The sequence below is a fragment of the Varanus komodoensis genome, unplaced genomic scaffold (genome assembly GCF_004798865.1).
Source record: "Varanus komodoensis strain SLA01 unplaced genomic scaffold, ASM479886v1 scaffold32, whole genome shotgun sequence".
Taxonomy (NCBI): domain Eukaryota; kingdom Metazoa; phylum Chordata; class Lepidosauria; order Squamata; family Varanidae; genus Varanus; species Varanus komodoensis.
Window position 1 is genome coordinate 16,933,739 of NW_025335798.1, and position 22,394 is coordinate 16,956,132.

Sequence of the window (22,394 nt, forward strand, 5' to 3'; positions counted from 1 at the left end):
TTCAGTGCCTTGGAATAGAGGGCAGTTTTGAGCTGACATCACAAAGAGAATAATGTTGGCTCCAGGCAGGCCTCAAAGAAGAGACAGCTCCACGATTGGAGGACCACCAGTGAAAATGCCCTCCTCCTCGTTGCCTCTTTCTGGGCTTCCCTTGGAGGTGGTCACTGGAAGAAGGCCCCAGATGCAGATTGTAAGGGTCAGATTGATTGAGGTCAGTAGACATGAGATGCTGCCCTTAATTCTATGGTGTAGGATGTAGTGTAGGCTCTAGTTTTTAGGGTGACTCATGGCATGATTTATTCATGCACTCTAAATATTTGTGTGTGGCATTGATTAGAAATGTAAAAAACAGCAGAATCTTTCTCTCCCTAAAAAGACACACACAGGTATTGGCTGGGTATTGTAGAGCTGGAAGAATTTATGAATTCTTAACAAGACCAACCAATGCCTGTCATTTCCAATGAGTTAAAAACTTTCACCATGGGAAACCTAATACTATGTATGTACCAAAATGCAATGATGCACCCTAATCTGTCTTTTCCTTGTTGTCCTGCTAAAATTTTGCTTTGCAAAATGTATGAATAAACTTTTTTTAACCCTTCACCATCATAGGCTGCCAATCCTGGTTGCTGTCTGGAGGATTTTGTAAGATGGTATTCACCTCGTGATTACATAGAAGAAGAAACTGTGGATGAAAATGGGGAGATAGTTATTAGAGGGGAGCTGAGTGCCCGAATGAAGATTCCAAGTAATATGTGGGTTGAAGCATGGGAGACAGCAAAGCCAATTCCAGCCAGGAGGCAGAGGAGACTCTTTGATGATACTCGTGAGGCAGAGAAGGTAAAGAACGTATAAGACTGCAGTCTTGAAAGGGTACGTACATTAATAATGAGCGAACCCACTTCCAAGGACTTTGGTGACTGCACTTTTCTGGTGTTACTCACAATATTAGGCTTTATAGAGGTTGGACTGAGTAATGCAACCTGGAAATAAAAACCTTTAGATTGGCAGTCATTTTGTTTGGGGAAACATGTACCTACTTAAGTGCCCTTGCTATTGATTTTAACATCAATAATTATACAGGAACTTTGGGAATGAAGCCTTTGACAGCTCTTACTTGGCAGTAGTTGTGACAGTTCCCCCTCCCAATCCTCAGTCTTTCACCCTTTATCAGTTCTAAAAGTGTATAGATCTTTCCTTCCACTGTTAACAGCTTTTTCCCAAATGTACCTTGCTTTAAAAAATAGTTGACAAACACCTCCTTTATAGCCCCGCTTTTGGCAGGGCTGTTCCAATATCTTCTACAAGATATTTGCTGATTATACAGCTCTAGAATTTCTATTTTTACTACTGTACACCAAATACTCATTTCTCTGTATTAGATTCAGAGCCTTAACTTTCATAAAGGACAAATACTTCCTTAGTCCAGTCTCTGAAGAATCTCTGCAAAATTCTTTTCTCTTGCATTTCCGGATAACTTCTATGAAGACTTAAGTAAAAATGTAGAAGATTCATAATTAGACTTATTCTAGTGCCTTAATTGCAATAATATGTGCACTTAAAACACGGAAAAAGTGGAGTCTTTTGTGCAGAATGAAGGTGATTAAAGACAGAATTACTGTGATGTAACCCTTTTATCATCTCCTCAGGTGCTGCACTATTTAGCAGTTCAGAAACCCGCAGATCTTGCAAGACATCTTCTTCCTTGTGTTATCCATGCAGCTGTACTCAAGGTAAAGGAAGAAGGTAAATAACACTTGTTAAGCAGTGATGTTTGTTTGGACTAAAGGTAGAATTATTGCTACAGTATGCTTCCATTTATGTTTTTTTCAATAGAATCTCTAGAAGACATTTCTTCAGTAAAGAAGATAATTAAGCAGACAATTGCCCATTCCAGTAAAGTTCTCCGGTTTCCAAACCCAGAAGACAAAAAACTAGAGGTGAGGCTTTCTCTTCCTAATATTAAAGTCTGGGAAAATAACTTCTAACAAGTGTAGAATGTGAAATCCTGAAGACTGGTTTTGCTTCTTACATAGGAAATCATTGGCCAGATTATGAGTGTGGAAGCCACTATTGCCAGAGCAAGGTCACTGAAAGCAAAATTTGGGATAGAGAAATGTGATCAAGAAGAAGAACGCAAAGATTTAGAAAGGTGAATGATCATTGACTCTGTTTTGTTTTGTTTTGTTTTGCAGGCTTTTACAGATTAAATCCTTGAGAAAACCCTTTCTGCCTTGAGTGCAAGGCCATGTTGGGCTTCTTATATTTCTCTCTCACACTGTCGTTTGGTAGCTATTGGTATGCATTAGTGTAGCTGGCTTACAAATGTTTACTTATAGCTTTGTAACCAAGTAAGGAAATGTGCCACACAGGAACAATCCTGGAAAATATCTGTATCCTCTATATCTCTATATCTGGTTTCACATTGGCTAAGAATGATCCCTGGGTAGCAAGAACCATGGTTAATGTTGATAAATTACATAAATAGTAATTATGTGGTAAAAAGGCAGCAGGGAAAATGTGTGCATGAGAGCCAGGACTGTGGATGTAGCACTCAATCCCACGACCAATACCCATTCCCACCACTGTTAAGGGATTGAGGTTATGTTGGCATTAGCTCTTGTGAGACAGCAGACACAGATGCATTTTTCTGGTTTTTAAAACGTACATCTTTAAATGTTGCTAGCCACAAGTCCTCTGGATGATAGTACCAAAGAAATTAAACAAGTCTGCATGCTCAGGACAAGCTCAATAAGAATCCAGTGAAGCTGGTTTGCCACATGCACATATGGCAATTGATTCCTATGTCACATGCTTTTAATGGAATTAGTTTGTATAACTGACAGCTGAATTAGTTTTGCAGAGTTGAGCAACCAAGATGAACGGACCCAGACCCATGTGCAAACTAACCTTATGTTAGATAATTAGAATTTTATGTAAATGTCTATTGAGTTCCTTCAGTGTTTGGTGCCAGTACTGAGAAAATTTTGAAGGCTCAACCCTTCTAAAAACAGAAAAATTGTGCATCTTTTCCTAACTTTTCTTCCGTTTCTATCATTCTGTTCTGTCAGATTTGTCAATTCTTTTCTGGAGCAGCCAGAAGTATCAGTCATTGGAGCTGGAAGAGGACCTGCTGGTACTATTATTCACAAGCTTTTTGTGAATGCACAGAGGGTAAGTTGGACCTTCTTATCTCTGTTATGTGAGAAAATTAGTCCTTTTGTTATGGATGGTGCATGAATGCCAGGCTTTGAAAGCAGTTTTCTGTATAAGGATACGCAGCTTTGTTTTCCATACAGATAGCACAGATAGTTCATTGCAGAAATAAGAGTTTTGTGGCACCTTCAAGACTAAAAATCTATTATGACATGAGCATTTATAGACCAGAATCCACTTCATCACACACAAATATAATCCTACATTTGATCTTCTGTTAAGTGGAAAAATATCAGTACAAGAAAAAGGCGCCAAGGGATTGATGTACTTCTATGAAACTAGTATACAAATTCAGACAATTTAATGCACCTTAAGGGCACAGTCATATGGCTTTCACCCTCAATAATTGTAAGCCCCCAAATTTTGAGGATGGTGCTTTCTCTAAGCAAAGCAGGGAGGAACACTGGAGCCAATCTTTACCTCTCTTTCTTCCCACCCTGCATTTTCCTTGATGGGCTTTTCTGCCCTTCTAGCCTGTTCTGTGTCCTTCAAGCTTTGGAGTAGGTGGGAAGGAGACTGGAAAGGTCTCAGGATAGATTTTATTCTAGCCTCTCTTTGATTGGCAGGAAATGTAGGGCAAAGGGCTAGTTCTCTGCCTACTACAAAGACAGATTGCTACCTCTGACTGGGGATTCTGAATTACCCCGTAGCCCCTCAGATACTTTTTTATGGGACATAGGATTGCTCCTTAATATTTGAAAGGACTCCTTTGATTAAATGGGTTGATTGAAACAAAGTGATCGTTTCCAGGCTGTAAAAACAAATTCTTTTTTATTTTGGAGCAAACCTTGAATTATTTTCAAGTTTTGTCACATGGTATAAACAGCTTCAGGAATGTGTATGTTGATTTCATCATCTTTTGCTATTGACTTGACTGCTGAGGAGTCAGGAAGAACCTGAGTAAGGCAGGAGTGGGTGGCAGTCCTAGACACTGGGAGCTAAAAAGTTAGCATTCCCAGGGACCCCGAGGAGAGGATTGCACATGGATATGCGCTGCAGTTGAAAGGTGATAAAGAACACGAACTACCTGGCCAAATGAGTGGCTGCAAACCTCTAGTTGGTATTTTACTGTAATAAAATCACCTGCAGCCTGGTCCTGTATTGCCCCTTGTATGAGTTGAAAGGACTTCTGTTTGTGAATGGGGAAGATGCTATTTCTCCTAACCTATTGCTCCCAGTGCTGCATTTCTTTTTCTCTAGAGAGTTCTCCCATCTTGTGGGTCAAGCTTGTATTTCTGGAAAAGGGAGTAGTCTGAAGGAAGTACTATGGGAAGTACTCCACAATGAAGTGGAATCAGTTTGTAGGAAACTCTGAAGCTCAAGAGAATTTTATTGGAGTAGCAAGCATACACACTGTGTTTAAAAATAATGTTTTGCAGCCAGAATAAAGTGTTACAATATTAAATTATCTCATGGGAAAAGGAAGTAGGATATCTCACTTGCATGAGTGGGAACACTGGATAAAAGCAACAGTGACTGATTTTTAATTTATATTCTGCCTTTCCTCTAAGAAGCTCAGAATAGTGTACATGGTCCCCCCTGTCCCCACAGCCCATTTAACCTCCTAAGGATCATGCCATTTGGGCTGAGATATAGTGACTGACAGACGGCATTTCTGGTTATTATTCTGAACTAAGAATCTGGTTATTCTTAGTCCTAAATTAACACTGCACCACACTGGCTCCTTGTAACATATATTGAGTCAAGGAATTTAACCAGGGTTCTTTTCAGATAGCTGCTGGTCTATTTTGTTTTGTGTTAAGCTATGTAATAAGTAAAGTTCTTACGAATAAAAAACAAAAAAATGCAACGTAACAAAGCAATAATAGAATTAACTTCACCAGAAGCAGCATCCCACTATACTGAAAACTAGAGTAAAGCTAGCCACAGGAGTTATGCCATTTCCTGGTTGGCGGTTGAAGTGTTTAGTAGTTAGGCTCATTCCTAATCTCTCTCTCTTTGCTATTATCCAACTTACTATCTTTGTGTCCAATATTCTTCTTCAATTAACTTTAACCATCTGAAATTGACTTTATTTCTTTTGAGGGCCTAACACAACTAAGTTAGCTTTTCACACTGGAGCAAACATCAGTACGTCATAAAGTGCAGTTCAGCAGGACAGCAGCCAGACAAGAGTACCAGCATGATGAAAGGAGTAATGAAGCAGCATTAATGTCTGTATTGGCAGCAGTAACGCATTTCTTGCCATAGTGAATTGCCAGTAGGTTAGAAGGTCAAATTGTCCACTTTACTGTCATGTTTTACATGGCACCCTCTTTTAGCATTATTTGCTATAATGGAAACCCATTGCCATTGCTACTAAGAGAAACTCTGGTTTAAAATGCAACTGTCTAGTTGGGTAGTTTAACATTCTGCACAAGAATCATACTCCATTTCTGCTTATGCAGTTGATTTCTATATAAAATTTATTATTCTACATAATAAAATAGCATTGTCCTTCAAACATAGCAATGATTTTTAGAAACCATTTTCTAGAAAAAGCTACTTTATCAATGTGGCAATGACTTTCTTAAAGAATAATGATCATTTAGACTAGGTATCTCAATGACATTGCTTGCCAATGTTCATTTCTATGAGTGCCTTAAGCAGCTAAACTGAAACTTAGATAGCTTTGAAGTAACTAATGTGGGATCTTTAAATTAAAATTTAAGAATGAAAAAAGACGACAGGGTCCCTGATTCAAACCCCTGCATGCATACAAAAACAGCTCATGTAGGTATTTGCCTGCCTGTCCATGTCAGTGGCAACAATAGATAAATCAGAGAAGAGATGCATGTGTGTGATGACTGTCTGTACTGGAATTAATGGGGCAGTTAGTGCAAGATTCTCTGCCCATCAGCTGCTAAATTAGAAACTTACATCTGTTGAATGGTAAAAAAAAAAAAACCAAAAAAACCCAGTGACTTGTAGTATGTGAATAAAATGGATAATATTCTCTGTACCAATTTGTATCAGTCTATTTTACATTTGTTTTGTGTTCTGAGTGTTTATCAAGGATCCTCTTGACATCAGCATGTACCTGAACGCAGGTCATGCTCCTTTCAAAGCAGTGTTCTGAAACCTCTCTCCAACCCCATGTGAGTCATCTCTGACTTGCCTTTCTTTCTATCTTTTATCACTGATTCTCTTCCTTCTCCAGCTGACTGAATCTTCTGAGGAGGTAACTAGTTTTTTCCCTAATCTTCCAGTCATCTGCCTAACTTCATGTAGGTATATAGAAATGAATGCTATAGCAGCATAGTAAACTAGCTTAATTCTGATCATATGTACATTCAAACCATTAAAACAATTTTTCCAACTTTAAACAGGGTTTTTAAAGTCACGTTTTGAAACCAGTAGAATAGGTTGTGGATAAACTTGTGATTGAAGATTTTGAGACTTAAGTGGGCATCTAAATGCTTAGAAACTCTGAGAAACATTTTGCAGCTTAAAGACCACCCAGACCATTCCCTTGCTTTGATACATAGTTGTTACCTTTGACTATTCCGGCACTGAGTGTAGGGTTGAGTGCTTTGCTTTGACTAGCAAGGGCACAAAGCATAGTGTAAAGAAATTCCCACCACCCAACAAAATAATTTACAAAAGCATTTGTTCATATTGATAGGAGATAACTATGTTAACATACTTTCTCATGATTGTATAAGCAAATTTACCTTGGCTAGCTTAGTAATTGCAAACAGGGTCCAATCACTTTGCAAGTCAGTTAACTTTTTTTACTTATTTTTCTTTCTGAAAGGAATTATTTGAAATGGATTCAGCAGATCTTACTTCTGAAAAAAAAGTGAAAAATTATTCTGCAACCATTTTTTGGCTTGTTAGGTATGCCAGGGAACACAGGCAGCCAAGGCTAAGTGGTAGACCACATGCTTTGCATGCAGAACGTCACAGGTTCTGTCCATTGCATCTCTCTTTGGAAAGCAGGGGGTGGGAGGGATTGCTGCCGGCTAGACTACTGGTCCTGCTCGTTCAGTGACCACTCCTGGTGAAGCCTGGCTAACGTGGGTTTTTTCCTGATCAGAGGGCCAAAGATGGTAAATTCTGTAGGGTGTTGATTTGTCATTCAGTGAGACCTCAGTATTACAACAATATAACACACAAACGTGTTTCTTGTGGAGATTAGTCTGAAGCAGTTAGAGGCCCACTTTCGGCAGTCCAACTGAGAAGTAGTGGTTTGCAGTGTGCTACCTATCTCTCTAGGCTTGGTATTTAATGTGTTTATGCAAGCGCTAGTCCACATTATAGAAGCACCAATTCCAAAGGGAAGGGATGTTTGCTTTTGTGTCAGCTTTAGAGACCCAGTGAACATAGTGCTATCATTGTCATGCTCATCTGTTGGTCTTTTCTGTTTGTGGAGTGCTATTTAGAAATATGCACCTCCCTCCATTTACCTAATGCAGCCCTTCTGTCTCAGCCACCTGATAGGGTTCTTTTGTCTCACTATTTATGAAACAAGCAAAATGCATTTCTTACAGGTTGCTACAATGATGCCTCTTGATGACGAACTGAAGAGATCTGGCTCTATGGATGAGAAACGATTGAGTTCTGGAATGGTGGCAGATTTCCCACCCCCAGCAGGGCGGGAGGTTATTTTGCGCACAACTGTCCCAAGGCCTGCACCTTATTCTAAACCTCTGCCTCAGAGAATGTACAGTGTTCTTACGAAAGAGGATTTCCGACTTGCTGGTGCCTTCTCATCTGACACAACATTCTTCTGATCTCACCATCTCGTCTGCTGATCAGGCCTCTTGTGCTGGTAGAAGTGTTTTGCTGGAAGAGCATGCCTGACAGGATTGCTCTGCCCAGTCCTCCAGCTCTGAGGATAGTCCTTTTCTAAACTGGTAAATAAGCATCCTCACAGACTAGTCATTCAAGAACAAAGCCAAACAGTTTCCCTGTGAGAGGCAGATAATCTTTTCTGCCCAGAGCCCCATTCTGTGAACTCCTCCACAGTGTTAGAGAGTTTTGTGGGATGTTGAGAACAGAATTACTGGTTTTCAGGTAGTAGTTCATTCCCAGTAAGTGAATCTGCTTACAGTAATAATGGACCTATTTAAAGTGGCATATACTAGCATGTAAAAGCAAAATATGGTGGTACTTGTAGAAATTTATGATGTTGTGTGAAAAGCTTGCTTTGTTGTTTTAATGCTAATCGAAAATGAGAATTAGGTATATAAGTGGGTTCATATGTATTTGTTAGCATAATAAAATACAACTCATTTGTGGGTCTACTTTGTTGTGTACCTTACTAACAACTGAGTGTTAGATGATATACTATATGTATAACATCATACCACCAGCATAAAGTGTATTATTCCATGTGGATCATGCCCTTTAAGCTCTAAATACTGCTATGTTGTTTATATATGTACTGAAAGAGGTAAAACTTTACTGGTTCTAATTGCTTTGTTGTTGTAAAGGGGAGCAGTCTATTGAATGTTGATAGTCAAATTTTTCAATCGCCTGCTCAGCATCATTTGGAAGTTTGAATGTGTGTTGTGGATGTCACAAACTGTCTATTTCCAAGAAAGCAAACAGAGATGCCAACCCTCACCTCCTTATCCAAGAACCTGTGGTAAAGGTAGATGTGGGTCTGAGCTCTGAAGTGTAAGACCATGCACCTGCTGCTGCTGCCCCTCCTCTCATTTCACAGAAGGTGAACTGATGAGGCTCAGATACATGCTTAAGAAATGACAATATAGAGGGGGGGGGGGTCATGCATGTGGGCAGCGACCCCACCCCAGCACCCAGGAACACTCCCAGGATGCTTCCATTCATAGCTTACCATTTCCCCCCTAGGCCCCTGGATGTACTTCAAAGTAAAGCTACATCTAGCCATCATTTTAATTTTTAAAAAAATATTAGCAAGGTTTAAGAAGTTTAATTCTAAATGACAGCTTTGGTTCCAGTTGTCACACAAGTTAGATCATTCTGCTATAATAGTTCCATCTCTGCTGCATTTCTTCAGGTACCAATCAGAAATGTTTTGAACAGAGCAGCTATTGGACACGCCTATTCAAAAATGCTACCTCAGATAGACCAATAGTGCAGCAATTACCAAAGCTATGAGCTTCATTTAGTGCACAGATACAGTATTTAAATTTGTCTAGCTTACTGGCAGCTCAAATTATGAAACTTTGAAGTAATTATGAAACTATAAAGTAAAGGTGTACTTTACCTTTTATTTTTAGAGCTGGTTTTCTTAGACTTCAAAGATGTCTAGCAAGTTCTTTGCTGTTTAGCCTCTATCCTATCCAAACTGCAACTAAATACTAAAGGGGAAAATGTAGGTGGTTTTCAGTTACGGTTATTAAAGGTTTTCAGGAAGAATATTTGGTATACCCTAACCCTGACTATAATTGCAACTCTTGAACTGAGAAAGTATAAAACATTTTAAACATTCAGGATTCAGAACCCACAAAAATATGTAGGCAGAGGAGTAGTCTGCTTTTTTCTTTTATTAGCTATGATAAAAATCTATCTGTCCTTAGTAGGAAACAAGGCAAAAAGCCAGTCAAGCAACACACCCCAAGGCTTGGATCCAGAATTACTGCCAGGGGAGCCTTCTGGGATTCCAAGGGCACAGGGGAGCTTGCAGGAGAGGAGGTGGATGCCCCAATGGAACAGTGATTCTACAGTGAACCCAGGAAATAGTTAAGCTCCCACCATAGGATTTTCAAACAATAGCCAATAACTGCTGAAGTACATGATTGACACTATCAACTATGCACAAGGTTCTAACAGTAGTTTCATAATTTCACAAAAAATTTGGTAATGTCTGATCCATATTTTGAAGCTTCGCATTGTCTCTTCATTTGGCTTCTTTCCTTTGCTTGTTTTGCTGTTCTCTGTAAAAGGAACGGTGCAAAAATCAGATAAAGATTCCTTTCACAACGTTGTGTCTACAGAGAGATTGGGATCAGAGATGATTGCTGTAGCCTAGAGTTATGACTTCAGTGAGGCAAACTGCTAAACTAACCAACATGTGCTGGTTCTACATACTCCCTGAGTATAAGATACACTATTACATCTTAAAGCAAACATAGAAATGGAGACTAAGATTCAGATCAACCAGGAGACAGTTACTTGCTTTGCAAAGAGACAGTCTTACTTCCTACTAGGCTAAAGTTAGTATGTTTCTAATGCTCAAGAAAAAACTGGTACTTAAGAGGGAAGAAAAGGGAAGAACTGTTGTGTGGCTGCCCCCTGTACTCACCTCTTTGTGACAAACTGTACATAGCGTTTGAAGATTTTCCAGAGAACACTGTCCTCCCCCACTGTACACTGGCTTGATATGATCCACTTGCCAGAAGTGACCTTCAGTTGGATTCAGTATAATGTCATTTAACTGAAATTACATAGGATATGAGGATAAGCTGCTGAAGTGTTACCATTCATTCCATTATTCATATGCAGACATGAGGCTTTCCCATTAGGAAGGGACTGTGTACATGCTTTCTCCTGCATGTGTTCAAAAGAACACTTCCCAGTTTTTGCGCTGATAATGGAAACTGTGGCATAAGTAATTCCTTCAAACCATGATTGCAATCATTAGAAGGGATCACCCAGCACAATGGCAGTTCAGAAGTTATGGCAAACTATGATTATATTAAGTTGGCTCTATGGGGCAAAGCAAAGAGAACATAGCAGAAACAGCTTGTTCCTGAGCCCCCAAATCATAGTTTGAAAGACCTGACATGTCTGAATGCAACTGTTACATGGATTTGACTGATTGTCAGCCTGCTTTGAGAAAAGTTAGACTCTCCAACTTTCAGTTCTTACAATCAAGAAAGAAAGGGAAGAGTCCACCCAGAGAACCAGTGTGGTGGAGTGGTTTAGTGTGGGGCTGGAACTCAGGAGATCTGGGTTCTAGTCGCCACTCAGCCATGGAGCTAACTGGGTGATTTACGGTTCATGTTGTGAGAATAAGATTGAGAGGAAGAGGAGACTTGCGTAAACTACCTTGAGTTTCTTGAATCCTAATAATTCAAGATCAGCACATGAAAAAAAGACTAATGAATATGTACATAAAGATGACTATGTTCACTGATAAATGTCTATGTTCAATAAACAATCTGTATTCACCTGTATTAAAGGAAGTCTGGACATCCAAGAGTTTTCCAGAAGACTCTTACGTTGATTTTTTGGGGCATCTCTGACACAGAGGTAGAGTTCTTGGGCATTCAAACCACACATCTGACAAACTCCATGTTCTATTTCAAAAACTTTGGTTCTCAGGTAACTTTGGCTGGTGCGGATTAAGAACTCATCCTGGCACTTAAGAGAACAAAACCGTGTATCCCAGGCAATAGAAACTGACATCTGTTCATTCTGGATTGCTGGTTTTTGGCAACTGAGGCAAAGGGGTTTCCCTTCATGGTCTACAGCTTGGACAAAGCCTTTGCCAAAGGAAGGATCTTCCAAAGTATCTATCAGGCTGGAGCCTGGGCAGTTCCCACCTTCTGAAGCCAACCTAAGATAAACAGGCAGCAGTTCCTTGAAAATTCCACAGGGGCAAAACCACACTTGTTTTATGCATTCAATTTCTAGAGCAGCTAACATATTTTCTATAAAACAATGCAAAGCACAGAATATTGAATGAAAGCAACAAGAAGCTCAGTAACATAAGCCATCAATAAATCAGTATTTTTAAGCAGCTGAAAACAATCAGAGTTTTAAAAACAACATACTGGAGAGATTTTAGAGAAGGTACCAAAGGAACCTGGAAAAAACATTAACATCCTGATAAGCAAACTAGCAAAAAGTGGACTAGAGAGAAAAACTATTAGGTGGATTCAAAATTGGCTGCTAAATGGGACACAAATGGGACACAAAGAGTGCTTATCAGTGGCACTGTCTCAAATGCAAGAAAAGTAACTTAGTGGGGTATAATTTGGTGTCCTGCAGGACATAGAACTCTACTGTTCTATGATTACCAAACCAGGGCCGTAGAAGTGAGCAGTCCCTAACACCCAGAATGTCACTGGGCATTCTAACTACACATCTGACAAACTCCAGGTTCTATTTCAAAACCTTTAGCTCTCAGGTAACATTAGATTAAGAGCTCATGCTGACATTTATGAAAATCCATGTATCCCAGGCTGTAGAAATGGACACTGTTCATTCTGGATTCTGATTTTGACAGCTGAAGCCTTCAAAGTAACAGACCAGAAATGAGTAGCAGTCTTTAAGCACCAGCAAGGTATGCTCCCAACAACCAGTCCCCTTCTCAGCTTCTCTGCTGTCTTCTAAAGGCACATACAATACATGGCAGTTTGTCTAAGCTGGAGGATACCAAAGCATGGATATTCATGCCAAGGCTCTCTGTCCAGTTGGGGCTACGCTAGATACACAAACTTCAGTTGCTGGAAGGGAACTGGTGTCACCAATACTACTTGTATTTTCAGAGAGCACTGTACCAAGTAAGCTCCCACAAACTGCATTCTATGGGAGCACAGCTCCATCCAGAATACCACCATTCTAAACAGACAAACCACTCACCAGAAATACCACTGCCTGTGCCTTTTCTCTCATGTCAGAACTAAGTGTGCTGGTCTAAGTCACCCTCCTTATTTACCCTAACACTTCTACCATGCTGAGTTTTGTTGATAAGCTACATCAATAAAGCTTTGGGGTCAAACTTGGCATTAATGTGGAAGGCCTAACTGGAAAAATGGCCCGTGAGGGACAGTGGAAACCACGGGCCTTTTTCACCAAGGGTGACAGCGGACCACCCTTCCGAACCAAGGAAACCACTTTTCTTCCATTTACTTAGCCGCTAAGGATGTCTACCACATTGCTTAAGTCAGGGGTCCTCAAACTTTTTCAACAGGGGGCCAGTTGAAAGGCAGCGGCTACACGTGTGGGCCGGTGAGGCACTGTTGGGTGCGCGCAAGGTGGTGGTTGGCGCGCACAGCGGCAGTGGCTCGCTCACTCAGAAATCTCCCAGCGAGTCCAAAACCTTCTTTGAGAGAGCAAGCCACCGCCTCCAGCCCATGCTGCAAGGCAGCGGTGAACGCGCATGCACGGGGAAGGCAGGCGGGGGCGGCTTGCTCGTTGGGAGATCTCCCAATGAGTCCAAAACCATCTCCAAATGAGCAAGCCACCGCCTCCCGCCCACGCTGTGAGCAAGCGCATGGGCCGGGGGCAGCAGCACGGGCCGGATGAATGAGCATGGCGGGCTGGATGCGTCCCATGGGCCGTAGTTTGAGGACCCATGGCTTAAGTGTTCCTAGATCTAATTATGCCCAAGGCTCCAGCTACCACTAGTTGTTCTGCCCTCCAACTCAGATACCAGCTACCACAAAAGGCATCAAAAGGTAGGGTAACTTTTACATTTAAAATTTCAATAATCTTATGCATTTCATCAATTAACAAAATAGTACAAAGATCTAAACAGAACAAAGCCTAGGAGGAAAAGCTCTTCTCCTGGGCCAAAACCAGCACGAAGTAGATGCCAGGCAAGTCTCTTAGAGCAGGGCACTCCGGAACTAGGCCACCTCTACCAAAAATGCTGTATTCCCTGGCTGCTACATAAGCACCTCATTTAGAGAAGGTGTCTGGAAAAAGGGCCTCAGAAGATGACCTTAAACTCTGAGTGTTTGTATATCCAGAATGTGACACCACACACATTGAAAGGCCATATAGTTATTAACATTAACAATATTTTCACTGCCACTGCTACACTTACTCTGCAGAAGAGTTGTCCTTTTTGCCAGCAAAGTCGGTGCTGATTTTTACGGCAGCCACAGATTTTTTGGTGACTATGCGTACACTACCGCCACTGCTGTTGGCTTGCTCTAGTGAAGCTTTGGCAACATCTTCTTTTGTCATGTATCTAGAATCACATTAAACATTCCATTTTAGTTTGCAGTTCAACCCAAAAACAGAGATAATTTCTCCAAAAACAATCTGGAAAATTAGATCATTTGCAGAAGCTACTTCTAATCTATTTTAAATAACATTCATTACAACAATATGAAAGCCATCAGTAAGGTGATGAGTTACTGATTTTCTCTTAAGCACATAGAAATTCAAGAGTTCTGAATTATTACACCACTGGTTTTGCTAAGGCTATTTCTATCACTGTTCCTCCACCTGCACTAAATGCAGTGTACAAACAAACTCCTTCCACAAATAAGAGGAGGATCAAGAGGAGATGAAATAAATGCTATACTTGGGAAAATATTGTTTCTACTGACAGACCTTTCAAGAACCAAGACACGAAAGAATGCTATCTTTGTAATTTGTCTGCCAAAAGTATTAGCTAGGGCATCAATTACTAAATGCAATTCAAGGTTAACCATCATATGATGCTAGACTCAGCCATCTCCAATGGGTCTGCTGAGCTCCTACCAATTAAATTGTGCAAATGAGACACTGCTTCTTATCTACACAGAAGGCAAAAGTACAGCAGCTGAACATCCTACAGATGGCCAGGAAGGAATTTCCCCACCTGATGAAATGGTGTGAGCAACAAGCTCTGGTGGGTTGTGTTGTGTGAACCTGGGCTGCTTTTCATAAGGCGACCTTTTGGAGGCCCAGAAGGCACCCTGACAACCCATGTCCTACTGCTGGGGTTCTTGTATCTGGCATATTATCCAAACCTGAGCAACTGACTCTACTGTGGTCCTCGGAAACAAAGGGAGAGCAGCTTGGCCTGCTGCTGCTGTACTGAGCACACTCAGGACACTGCCACTAACACACGCCCCACTGATGCCCCAGCAGCGCAGTGGAGTGACTGCTGCTGGCCTGGTGTTTCTCTGCCAACTGAGAGCTCTTCCGTGCTTCCTACCTGCTCTTCCCCTTCTGGCAATTGCTTTTCATGATCTCTGAGATGTCAGTCAGTGACAGCCCTCCAAAGTGAGAATCAGGGTTTGTTGACAGGGATAGAATGTAGAACCCTTCAAAAAACACCTTTTTTTTTTTAAAAAAAAAGGAAACCTGCATTTTTATAGCCAATCCTCAAACCTCTATGCTCCCATTCCTGGGGTGGCTTGCACTTTTCCACCTTCCCCAGCACTTACCTGCTCCTTTTGACTGAATTTTTAAAAATGTCTATTTCTGAGATTCTGAAAAAAGGCAGCAAATGAAAAGGAGCAATGATTGGAGCATGGAGGGGGAGAAAACATGGGTGTTACTCTGAGGGACTGGCTGGAGGACCAAGGAAGAAAGAGGGGGAAAAGAAGCTACTGTGAACCTTACACATATCATTTGCTGGGTACACCATGAGGTGTTCTGCAAACAACCCACCATTGCTTAACAGTTGCTGTAAACCTCTGTTCTGTATGTTTTGTTGTATTTTATTGTTGTTTTTAATGTGTTATTGGATTTATTACGGTCTTACTGTGTTTTTATCTCATGGTTGTGCTGTGGCACAATTGGGTGGTATGCAAATGTTTTAATCAAACAAACAAGATGGATTAGCATGATATTCAAACACAGCCATTGTGCCTGTGGATCAAGAAGCACTTTAACAGTCTATTTCTGGTTTCACATGTTCAGGGCACAGGGGGCCTCCCAGAATAAAGCAGAAGCCTCAGCTATGGCACTTCACTTGACTTAGTTTGACTGGGTCCCTTTGCACCTAATTTCTATGGCATGTTAGTTAATCTGTAATGGACTGTATTGGAGCATGGAAAATTGTCCTTCAAGAGAAGGAATAGCACCCATCTTCAGTTTTCCCCCAACTTTTGAATCTGAAGTTCCCTAAGAGCCTAGAGACACAGAAAAACAAGCATGTCACTAAATAAATCATAATAATAATGTGAAACAATGTAACAGCTTTTGGTGTAACACATTTGACCAGTCCTCTACCAGAACAGATGAAGGGTTCTCTCTACACACCTTTTGGTACTGCTGAGCTTGGCCTGCTGTTTTTGTAACAGCTCTTCAGCAACAAGGATGGGACTAGAAAATAGCAGGCTACTTTTCCTGATAATTCTCTGCTTCATGGCTGTTAGACTGTTCCATTCTCTTACAAATCTTAGTATCTAGAGGAGAAAATACAAAAACAAACTGAAATGCTAACAAATTTACCTGGAAGCATACATGAGCACTGGGTTTGGTCACCTAATGGAATGGTAGTAAAAAAGCAAATCATACATAAACTACTAAAAAAAGAGCTAACAAAGCCATCACTTGCAGGCACTGAAGTTCTTCAATAGCTGAAAATAAAGTTAATTGCCTATAATCCTTGTTCTTTAAGAGTCAGTCTCTCTCACTCACCCACACACTCTTACACTTCCATCAGATTTCCTAAGTGTTCCAGAACAATACAGTTTGATTCAGTGGTGAGCAGAAATGGTAACATCCACAGGGATGAACTTTTGTTGAGGACGATCTCGTTACACACAATACATTATTTGATGAACTTTGCGGTCTGAAGTTAATCTAGGATTAATTTATGGTAACCATCTTCTAAAATATGTTGTTGGACTCCCAATTCCCATCAGCCCCAGTCAACATGACTAAATTTTCAATGGTTTTTGTCTTATTTTTGGGTTTTATCTATTTTATTATGTTTATTTTGGATTTATTGAATTTTCATAGTTTATTATTTTATTGTTTTTGATCTGTTAGTTGAGTATTGTCATGTTGCCTTTGCATTGCTTAATGGATTTAAATATGGTCTAAGTCACGCAGCAAGTCTATGGCTAATGGGGTCATAACTCGAATGAATGAATGAATGAATGAATGAATGAATGAAATACGATGATGATGAGAGTTGGAGCCCAATTTCATCCATAGGGGCAAAGGTTCACCTCCTCAAATTGAGGGGTAGCATATTTACATGTACACTGGGAGCTGGCATAGCATGATATTTAAGAGCCTGAGCTATGATTCAGGAAGTGCCCAGTTCAAATTTCACTTTTGCCATGAACTCATTAGACTGTCTTAAGTAAGCCGCTCACTCACACCCTCAGACCCTCTCATCTGAAAAGTGGGGATAATGGTGATGCTGTATAATCTATAATCCTTGTAGCATCATAAGTGTACCAAACACTTGGAAGCACTAAGCCAATGTTAATTGTTGCAATGCATTTGTAACGACCCCACATATTTCTAGCCTCCTTGTTTAGAGGCTGCTAAAAACATACTTGGAAATAGTTTTTGGAATTTTGGCACACATATTCGTACATTCATGTGAATTCTATATATACATGAATGTTAAAGTCTGCATGTGTTCCAACTATATTCAGCATTCTCTGAAGTCATCCATTTTAAACAACCAAGATCAAGAATGAAATGGAATTTGTGAATGCACCCTTCGAATTCTACCTGTTTGCTTTTGTTAAATGTCACTGTCCATTGCTGCTAAGTTAGTTCTTAAAGAAATGATTCTATCAACAGAACTGAGTTACTGATTCTACAGATGGAAAGTTTAATTATACAGCTGTGTGTACATACAGACGAGAGAAGTGTGATTTTTTTTTTTTTTTGGTTAACCAAAGAAACAGGAGGGAAAAAGCAATTAAGATCTGTATATGCCTAGCTAATAATTAAAAACCTGAGATCAAGGCAGAACATTTTCTTAATTACATGGAAAAGCACAAGCCCATGCTCTGGGCATTATTTATAGCTACTCCCGGAATCACTAAATTGATCTTACCAATGAACGGTTCTGTTTTTGTTGAAAACACTCTGGTAAATCTTCCCAGTTATCTAGTTTTATATCCAATGGAATGAAATTACAATTCAGAGGCTCTCCATCCTGGATGAATCAAAGAAATGTTCTTTAATCTCCTAAATCAAGAAAGCATTCAGTTCTCTGAAGGTTTGAAGGAAGTTGCTAGTTTATTCTGCAGCCCATTGAACTTCAATGATTCATTGGTGCTGCTTTTTACGATGTAGCAGAGTACAAAACTCATGCACCTCACATTTTAGCCAACTGCAAGATACGTACTGTTTGATTCCTAGCAAGAAGCAGCCTACTTCAAGTAACAGTAAAAATATACAAAACAGAAAAAACAATCAAAGCAAGGCTATCATAATACCCCATGCAGACTGCTTTCTGTGGTACATTTTTCTACACTCAACAATAAAGCAATACATGCATTAAATTTCCTTACTAGATTCTTTTAATAACCATCTAAGCTAGCCGCTGGATGCCAGCTCAGCAAGAGCAGCTTTTCCTGCCCATTTTCCTCCCCACAATGGGAAAAGGGGCCAGTCAGGCAGAGCAAGGTGCCAGGAGGATCTTCGTTCTGCCATGCCCAGAGGGAGCCAAATAAAGCCAGGGGTTATCTTCACACCTCCTTTCATGTCATTTGGGGGCATTTGGCCCCATGACTCTCCTTCCCATTTGGAACTGCATGTAAACCTTCCACAAGGATCTCCCTAACCCCAACCCCTTTCCTCCTTCCACATAGCTATAGCTGATCTCTTAAGCAGGCTATATTGCCATGTTCAACGACGTCCCAATCTATTCGCGTGTTCCAGTCAGTATCGCCATTCCCCCCACCCAGATGTATGTTCTAGAAATGAATATGACATCAAGTATGAGCTCACGGATATGTTGATTGCTCCCAGAGGCAAAACGTGTTATATTTAATATTGATTTATTGCATAAAGGAGTATCAATAGAAAACACCTGGGGGGGATAAAATAGGCAACTTATCATCTCATTGTTATCATTGTTATATTGCAATTGGCTCCAGTTGGATAGACACACAGAAGAAAGAAGCTCCTGAGACACCCATTCACAAAACCCGTCAGCCCACAGTGGGTTATTCAATCCATGGTGAGAGTGCAGCATGTGTAGCTTTCATTTTCAGAATGCAGCCCTGCTTGAAGAGAGTCATCTTGTGCCACACTTGTGAGCATGGGTTAGGTGAAGGCTGAACAATCTCCACAGAACCCACAGTTTGTTTAGGGTTAGGCGAGGTTTACTTCAGATTTAACAGTCACATAATCCACCCTTGCTAGGTTTGCATGACATGACAATCCCTTCAATAGGTTTGCGCATGAAATCCAGAGCTTATAGGTGCACTGACTCTTCATGAATTAAACAATCCATGATGAGCTGCGAGGTGCCAGCAGAATCCATTCAACAGCTCAGATCTGGGCAGAACGGCACTTGTGTTTGTGCAAGGTATCACCATGATTTTTGCCCAATCCCCCCTCCTGGAGTTGCTGCATTTCCCTCTATACCCCCATCTTGGTGCAGTCCCTCACACCACATCCCTTGCTATTTTAAAGACCCCCCCCCCTTGGTTTTCAGGACTTACTTTTCAGACTGTGAAGGGTCCCAGTGGGGTGACAGAGCAGAAATGATGCATGGGCGGTTTTCTACCTGCATTTGTTTGGATGCAAGCCAGGAAATAATCACCTACCTTTGTGTAGACATGAATCCTGTCAGTATTTTTACTTGCACAGAACTTCAGGCCACAATATGCTGAGAAGTGCTCCGGATCCTCTAAATGCTCTAGAAATTAAAGTTAAGCAGTTTCGGCTTAACTTCATACTAATTCATGTTTATTCCAGTATAACAAACAGGCCAACACACCCCAGCTACCAAGAAACCTTTACATTCTCCTTTACCATGGGACAAGGCTGAGGGAAGGGCTTTCCAATTTATTTATCAATGCTAGTACAAAATTGCAACACAGTAGCCAAATATTGGAGGATAATTTGGGGCTATAGATAGTCCTGTTGTGAAGGAGAAGCTGCACTATGAGTTATCTGGTTGTAATGCTATACACGCTTTTCTAGGAGTGTGTCAGACACGTATAAGGTTACACTGTTAATAACACACATGACCGTTCTGAGATGAATGAGTCAATTATTGGACACATACCAAAAGTTATAGGAAAAAATCTGCTACATATTACTAATCACAATAGTAACGTACAACATCTATTTATAGATACATTGCAGGGCAAGTTTTGGATCAAGATGACACACCACTTCTTCCGTCTTAATGGCAAAGCACTTCATGGTGTTTTTAGTAAGTTTAGCCTAGAGAGACAAATGGCTTCATCAAACAAATTTTATTGGGAAGTGCCGCTTTCCAGAAGTAACCCATTAAGAGGGCTCCTTGCAACATGTCTAAATAGCTAGACTACAAATGGTCACCATGCCATGAACTCTCCAGATTAATGGGGAGTCAGCCTATCCCTTAAGTGCCAGATGCAAACAACAAGGTGTTTTGGGTTTGTCTTGGTTTAGTTTTTGGCAATTCTGTCACCATCTTCAAATTATTTCCTTGGAATTATTGTTGCTTAAAGGACACAAGGCCTCTCTCGGGCTATATATAACATTAATGTATCTTTTTAATGTTTTATGGTTTTATTTATTTAGGGGGGATTGGTTCCATTGAAAATGTCTGTTCGGATGACAGATGGCCACAGTTGGGTAGCACCCGTTCTCATTGTTCCACTTTGGTAGATGATATACTTACAATGATTCCCCAGTGATGGAAATACACAGTACAGCAGTAGCAAATTCTTAAAAACATCTAGTTAGCTACATACTTGCAACAGGCTCCTAATCATCTGTCCCCCAAACAAAATCCCTTTTGCTTACCTTCTCTGAGCTCTGACTCGCAGCAATTTGATTGTTTACTTGCAACAATGGCAGTTTCTTTATCAGTTGCATTAGATATCCCAGGCACTGGCTCTGCTAAGTTATTCCTCTGGCCATCTTCACTGGTCTTCTCTGCACCATTAGGACTTACGTTTACTTGGGCTGCATTTTTTTCCACACTCTCAGTAGAGAGAGAATCATTGATCCAACTTCTATCTTGTCTAACTATATTTTTTAAAAAAGAAGAGAAAGAACAATAGTTAGATTTCCTTTACATACAAGTAGAAACTGCAGTTTGTAACAAATCCTAGAACATATTCCTAGTGCTCCTGTTTATGGGTGCACTGCACACTTTCCAGAGCATCTAAAGTCTTGGAAAAGGGTGGAAAAGATACAGGAAACTGAGAAATGTCAGACCCAAAAATACCCAAAGACAAAACAAAGAACAAAGCAAAAAGGTGATATACACAGAATTCCCTTTCACAAGCAAAAATCTTCTCACAGTTTTGCTTTCACTAGATAGCTCTCTATTTGACAGCTGTCAAAGAAACAAATTAACCTATTTACAGTCTCTCTTGGTCAACGCCAATGGTCAGTGCCCACTGCAGTTTGACAGCAGACATTTCCCAGGACATTAAACAGGAAAGGCCTTTCATTTTGGGCCTACATGAAAAAAAGTTCATGTATGCATTTAAAATAAATACAATTACAAATGTCAAGACCAAACAAACTAAAACGTGCATTAATTGCCACCATTTAAAAACAAAAACAAAAAAAAACAGAAAGCCACATACTGGTTTGACTCCATACAAATCAAACTGAACCCAGGAGGTGGGGGCAGGTAGAGGAACAGAATGACTTCTGGAGGGTCAATCCAAAAATATCCATCTTGTTTTCGCCCCATCCCTAGTGCTAGCTTCCTGTTACATACGAGGCTGTCTCATTAATCCAAGGGCAGCTCTGGATGCTGCCCATAACCTTTGCAAGGGATGCTTTTTTCCCTTGTCTGGGCCCTGTTCATCAGTCTCTGGTTCTATCTCCCTTCCCCACTGCTAGACAACTACTTAATTAAGCATAGGCTTTTGCTGCATTTTGGTATATTCAAAAGGTGCAGAACCTCAGGGCTCCCTGAAAGCCAAACTTAGTTCTCCTGGGTTCCCCAGATAGTTCTGTCTCTTTCCTCTAACCCAACAAGTTTCATTCAAGAGTGACTGCAGTTGACCAGCAACCACGCACTCAAGCACCTTACCCTGGGAAAGGATGTTTGCTGCTGGCCTGGGGATGAAGATATCCCAGTTCTATTGTATTCAGTTTTATAGTTCTGTGTTCATCCATTTTACTGCTACATGTTTTAAACTTGTTCTCCACGTGTTGACTGCCCAGAGTGCCCTGCTGGCTATGGGGCAGTATACAAATGTAACGAGCAAATAAATAACTGACTCCTTTAGCAAGGATAGGCTTGTTAATGCCACACAGAGAGCCAGTGTGGTTTCGTGGTTAAGAGCATGACTCTGGCAATCTGGGTTCTAGTCCCTGCTCAGCCTAGAACCAACTGGGTGACTTTGGACCAGTCACAGATGCTAAGTCCAACCGACCTCACAGGCTAGTTCTGGGGATAAGGTTGAGAGCAACAG

The 22,394-nt window shown here is 40.6% G+C and overlaps 2 protein-coding genes across 8 annotated transcripts in view; one reads left to right on the forward strand and one right to left on the reverse strand.

The window, feature by feature from the left end:
• Positions 1-8,465, forward strand: part of RAB3GAP1 (RAB3 GTPase activating protein catalytic subunit 1) — a 32,580-nt gene extending 24,115 nt beyond the window's left edge. Inside the window, exons 19-25 of one of the 3 annotated variants that reach the window (XM_044438008.1) lie at positions 613-840; positions 1,650-1,746; positions 1,837-1,940; positions 2,037-2,152; positions 3,072-3,174; positions 6,377-6,397; positions 7,710-8,465. In XM_044438008.1, coding sequence (XP_044293943.1) covers positions 613-840; positions 1,650-1,746; positions 1,837-1,940; positions 2,037-2,152; positions 3,072-3,174; positions 6,377-6,397; positions 7,710-7,952 — 912 coding nt within the window. In that variant the 3' untranslated portion in view covers positions 7,953-8,465. Of the gene's footprint in view, positions 1-612; positions 841-1,649; positions 1,747-1,836; positions 1,941-2,036; positions 2,153-3,071; positions 3,175-6,376; positions 6,398-7,709 lie in introns of those variants that run through there. The other 2 variants (XM_044438009.1, XR_006415494.1) reach the window with 2 other exon arrangements.
• Positions 8,466-9,674: 1,209 nt separating this feature from the next.
• Positions 9,675-22,394, reverse strand: part of ZRANB3 (zinc finger RANBP2-type containing 3) — a 47,226-nt gene continuing 34,506 nt past the window's right edge. For all 5 annotated transcript variants that reach the window (XM_044438004.1, XM_044438003.1, XM_044438005.1 and 2 more), the window contains 8 exons: positions 20,761-20,985; positions 19,569-19,660; positions 17,846-17,947; positions 16,081-16,226; positions 13,925-14,071; positions 11,320-11,707; positions 10,451-10,582; positions 9,675-10,082 (listed from right to left, as the gene is read on the reverse strand). In XM_044438004.1, coding sequence (XP_044293939.1) covers positions 9,984-10,082; positions 10,451-10,582; positions 11,320-11,707; positions 13,925-14,071; positions 16,081-16,226; positions 17,846-17,947; positions 19,569-19,660; positions 20,761-20,985 — 1,331 coding nt within the window. In that variant the 3' untranslated portion in view covers positions 9,675-9,983. The remainder of the gene's footprint in view (positions 10,083-10,450; positions 10,583-11,319; positions 11,708-13,924; positions 14,072-16,080; positions 16,227-17,845; positions 17,948-19,568; positions 19,661-20,760; positions 20,986-22,394) is intronic.